Source organism: Frankliniella occidentalis, unplaced genomic scaffold, assembly GCF_000697945.3.
Source record: "Frankliniella occidentalis isolate FOCC.00 unplaced genomic scaffold, Focc_3.1 Scaffold9, whole genome shotgun sequence".
Taxonomy (NCBI): Eukaryota; Metazoa; Arthropoda; class Insecta; order Thysanoptera; family Thripidae; genus Frankliniella; species Frankliniella occidentalis.
In genome coordinates this window covers 2206402-2210610 of record NW_026267139.1, presented here as the reverse complement: position 1 = coordinate 2210610, position 4209 = coordinate 2206402, and the positions used below count along the sequence as shown (strand labels likewise).

General features: G+C 51.0%; 1 protein-coding gene across 6 annotated transcripts in view; it reads left to right on the top strand.

Annotated features, from left to right (window-relative positions):
- LOC113213599 (whirlin) overlaps positions 1 to 3626 on the top strand; it is an 86813-nt gene extending 83187 nt beyond the window's left edge. For 2 of the 6 annotated variants that reach the window (XM_052276934.1, XM_052276967.1), the window contains 5 exons: positions 873 to 953; positions 1961 to 2002; positions 2202 to 2330; positions 2862 to 3069; positions 3280 to 3626. In XM_052276934.1, the coding sequence (XP_052132894.1) occupies positions 873 to 953; positions 1961 to 2002; positions 2202 to 2330; positions 2862 to 3069; positions 3280 to 3422 (603 nt within the window). In that variant the 3' untranslated portion in view covers positions 3423 to 3626. The remainder of the gene's footprint in view (positions 1 to 872; positions 954 to 1960; positions 2003 to 2201; positions 2331 to 2861; positions 3070 to 3279) is intronic. The other 4 variants (XM_052276962.1, XM_052276955.1, XM_052276941.1 and 1 more) reach the window with 3 other exon arrangements.
- Positions 3627 to 4209: the final 583 nt, after the last annotated feature.

Sequence of the window (4209 nt, the reverse complement as noted above, 5' to 3'; positions counted from 1 at the left end):
GTAATGAAAAATTTCTCTGACTTCGGAAGTTTTCTGTTCTATTTCAGAATTTATCGATAAATTTCCGGAAAAGTGAGAGTCGCTACTTTTCGTTGTTTGAAGATTTTCAAGGATTTTTTTTATCTCGCTGTGTCTTGTTTTGACGGTGTCGTGTATGTCTAGACGGGATACTGTGTACAAAAAAATGTTGTTTTTATTTTTCTGTAGTTTTATGTCCCCCGACTTGGTATTACGCAGTTCGTGTCGCTAGAGGATATGCTGTATTAAATTTGTACCCCGTTGTAACACCCTAATGGATTTTGTGGCAAGACCGTCCCGTAGCTTGTCGTACGTCGCGATATTTCAGACAAAGAGTCGATCACGGTGACGGACCTTGTTTCCTCTAGATGACAGCGAAGCGAATCGATAGTGGAACTCGGATTATTATATCGATGTCTTTGGTTTATGATGTGTCTCTTCGGACCTATCTGATAACAGCACATTTGGCCTTCTAATCTCAAGGAATAAAACTTTTAGTTGGTATAACGGAAGAGACTAGGAATGGCAGATCACCATTCATACTAAAATCCAAAATTGTGTCAATTCAATTAAGCGGTGCGATCATCAGCAAATGTTAAATTTTTGTTTACATTCCCCAAGATTGCAGTACGTCGATGTCGGAGCTAAAATGATCGACTCTTTGAAAAATGTCTCGGTCGATTTTTCGAGTTTTAGGCTATAACCCTTTTCTGTAGTATAGCTCTGCGGGTCGTCGACTGTAGCGCGTTGGAGTCCTTGTGTATTAGATGTTGTGTAGAAGTTAGTGATGTAGTATATATAATTCTTCTATCTCTAGAATAGCGTATTCCTCAACTCTGCAAAACGGTTTTCAGCCCGGCTACTTCGATGGTCTGCGTTCTCACTTGGGAGGCTGGACTCAAAAAGTCAAGTCATGGTACTGGGGGAGCCCACTAGTAAGTTAAAGATCAACAAACCGCTGCACTTAGAAACCATCCGTCGTTGTGCACGCTCTACCCCCAATGTCACAACCAGCAGGCTGGGTAGCGCAGGATAGATTTACTGGCATGACCTTTTGTTTATTTTATCTTCTTTTCGAAAACGCATTTTCTAGCATCCTAAATTTTATTACTTTCACTCTGCCTTGTACAACACTAAAAGAATATTTTTTTCCCTGAGCGCCAGAATTTATTTATTGATCTTGGAATCTTGATTAGACTAGTCATAGACATTAGGACTACGGTAGTCCTTAGTTAGAAATAATGTAGCCTTGATAAGCAAACGAGTGTTGATTCTTTTTCAAATTATTTCTTGACGCCGCAAATTTTTTTGTAGTGTTTGAAAGAGAGAAGGCGGGACATTGTTCAGCTAGTCTTGCATAGAAGCTCCAAATTCTTAATTTTTACTGTATTCTGTGCTACTATTTTTTAAAACATTCGACTTTTACTTAAATCCGGTGAACAAGTAAGAACATGCTTATATTCAGCCTTAATGTTTTTGCTCTTAGTTTTTTCTCTCCTAAACGAGCATGTTGGTAGAGATAGTCGAACATTATTGAAAGTGACAGGTGAAGAATCGGACTGGTCAGGGAAGCCAACACTCCAATAAACACGATAACATTTCCCTGTGAAACATAATGCTTAAAACTATATCGAAACGACAAAGAACGATGTTGTTCCTATATCAATTTGTCCGTAGCGATATCGTTTTGACACTGTTTCGAGGTCGTTTTAAATGCGGCATTCCTCCTCGCGCTGCCTTAAAACTATTTCTCCGCTGTTCAAAAGTTTTTGGATGTTTTCTAAATCGCATTAACACCTTTCAACGCACTACCTCTCGCACTTAAAAAAACGGATGGAGCAATATTTTTTTAAAATCTTGGTTTCTGTACATTACCTTAACTTTCCTATGATAAGTACACCCACCATTGATGCCATCCTTTTTCATTTTAACTTCCATACAGCTTTCTTTCCAGGAGGCACGGCCGACTTCGGCTCCACCGCAGGTAAAATGAATAAGAATAAAAAGAAATTACCAACGCTATATGGGCTTGAGTGACACACAATTACTTGGATCACTTTTGAACACACTCCTAGTCGTTTTCGCCCGCCACCTCGGCCTCGGCCCACACCCGCACCCGGCACCCTGGCGCAGCGCGAGGTTTGGGTTGCCCGGTCGTGACGCCCGCCCCTCTGTTCCAGCAGCTGCCGCACAAGATGGGCCGCAGCTTCGAGCTGAAGGACGACCAGGAGCTCCTCGAGAGCGACGCACCGGGGATGCGCCGCCACCACTCCATGCAGCGCCTGGGCCTGCACGACAGGGAGGCGGAGGCGGTGAGTGAAAACCGGAAGTGCGGAAACTCGAAGTGTGAAAATCGGAAGTGCGGAAACCGGAAATGTGGGAATCGGAAGTGTGAAAATCGGAAGTGCGGAAATCGGAAGTGTGTAAACCGGAAGTGTGGACACCGGAAGTAGGGAAAGAACAGACTCACTGCCTTAGCTACTTCTGTAAGGATGGCTACTCTGATTAGTCGAGCTGATCACGTGACTCCTCTACGGCATTCGGCTGACACCGAAAAGAGTTTAACACTCCGCTGAGAACATTAGTTGTTCTTTGTAGGAATTGTCTATGAAGTATACATTAGTTTCTCTGACATTCATCCGATCATTGGGCAAATAATGAAGAGAGACGGGGCGCCTGCGAGACTAGGGATAGGCCGCCCCGCAGTACAGGCGTGCACGGCAGGCTACGATGTTGTCTACCTACCAGGCGCCATGAGAGCTTGCATTGAGCTAAACTTTACATTTTTTCAAAAATAAAGTTTTTTAAAACAGTAGTCGCCACTAATGATAATTTGTGCGCAGGCCATGGTGGTGGCCGACCAGCTGGGCAACCTCCGGATCACAGTGAGGAAGACCAAGCCGCTGCTGGGCATCGCGATCGAGGGCGGCGCCAACACCAAGCACCCGCTGCCCAGGATCATCAACATCCACGAGCATGGCGCCGCCTACGAGGCCGGCGGGCTCGAGGTTGGCCAGCTCATCCTGGAGGTGGACGGGCACCGCGTCGAGGGTGAGTGTCAGTAGTGTCGGCGGGGGATTTTGTGATCCCGGGGGATTGAGATTAGGCGGCGCCGGGAGACCAGGTGCGCCTGATACGACGACGTAGACAAGCCAGAGCGCTCTGCTAAAAGAGAGTTCATTTTATTTCTCAGTGCTTGGTTCATCATCTATTTTCGTAATTTTAATTATTTTTTGGGTGTGGGGTCTTTTGTTCCCGCAGCCATGCACCACCAGGACATCGCGCGGATGATCGCCGAGTCGTTCGCGCGGCGCGACCGTTCCGAGATCGAGTTCCTGGTCATCGAGGCCAAGAAGTCCAACCTGGAGCCCAAGCCCACGGCCCTCATCTTCCTCGAGGGATAACACGACGCTGCGAGGTCTGGGACCCCGGCCTCGCTGGCGCATGCACCTCTGTGCACGCCCCATGCGGTGCCGGCCCTCGTCGCCCAGCCTCGCAGCACCACGACCCACTCCACGGAGCAGGCCGACGCCTACGCCGAGCAAGGCGCCGCCGAGCAACGCGCCTACGCCGAGCAGCAGCAGGGCATCCACGCCCCCGAGCGCGTCTACACCCAGCAGGACATCCACGCCGCCGAGCGCCTCTACACCGAGCAGGGCATCCACGCCGGCGATCGCGCCTACACCGAGCAGGGCGCCCACGCTGCCGATCGCGCCTACACCGAGGGCGCCCACGCCGCGGAACGCCCGTACACCGCCAACCGTGCCTACACTGCTGACCGCGCCTACGCCACCGAGCGCGGCTACGCCGAGGGTGTCACTACCGCCGATCGCGCCTACTCTGACCGGTCCCACGCTGGCCGCGCGTACTCGGATCGCGCCTACACTGACCACCTGCCCGGCGACCGGCCCCACAGCGGCCGCGCCTACAACGACCACGTGCTCGGCGACCGCGCCCACGGTGACCGCGGCGCCTACAACGACCACGTGCTGAGCCCGCGCGCGCACAGCGAGCGCGCCGCCTACAACGACCAGGCGCCGAGCGACCGCTCCTACAACGAGCGCGGCTACGCGGACCGCGCCTACCCGGGCGGCTCGCACACCGATCGCACGTACAACAACCGCGCCTTCACGGACCGCGGCATCAGCGACCGCGCCTACGCGGGGCAACACGGCGAGCACCACGGCGAGC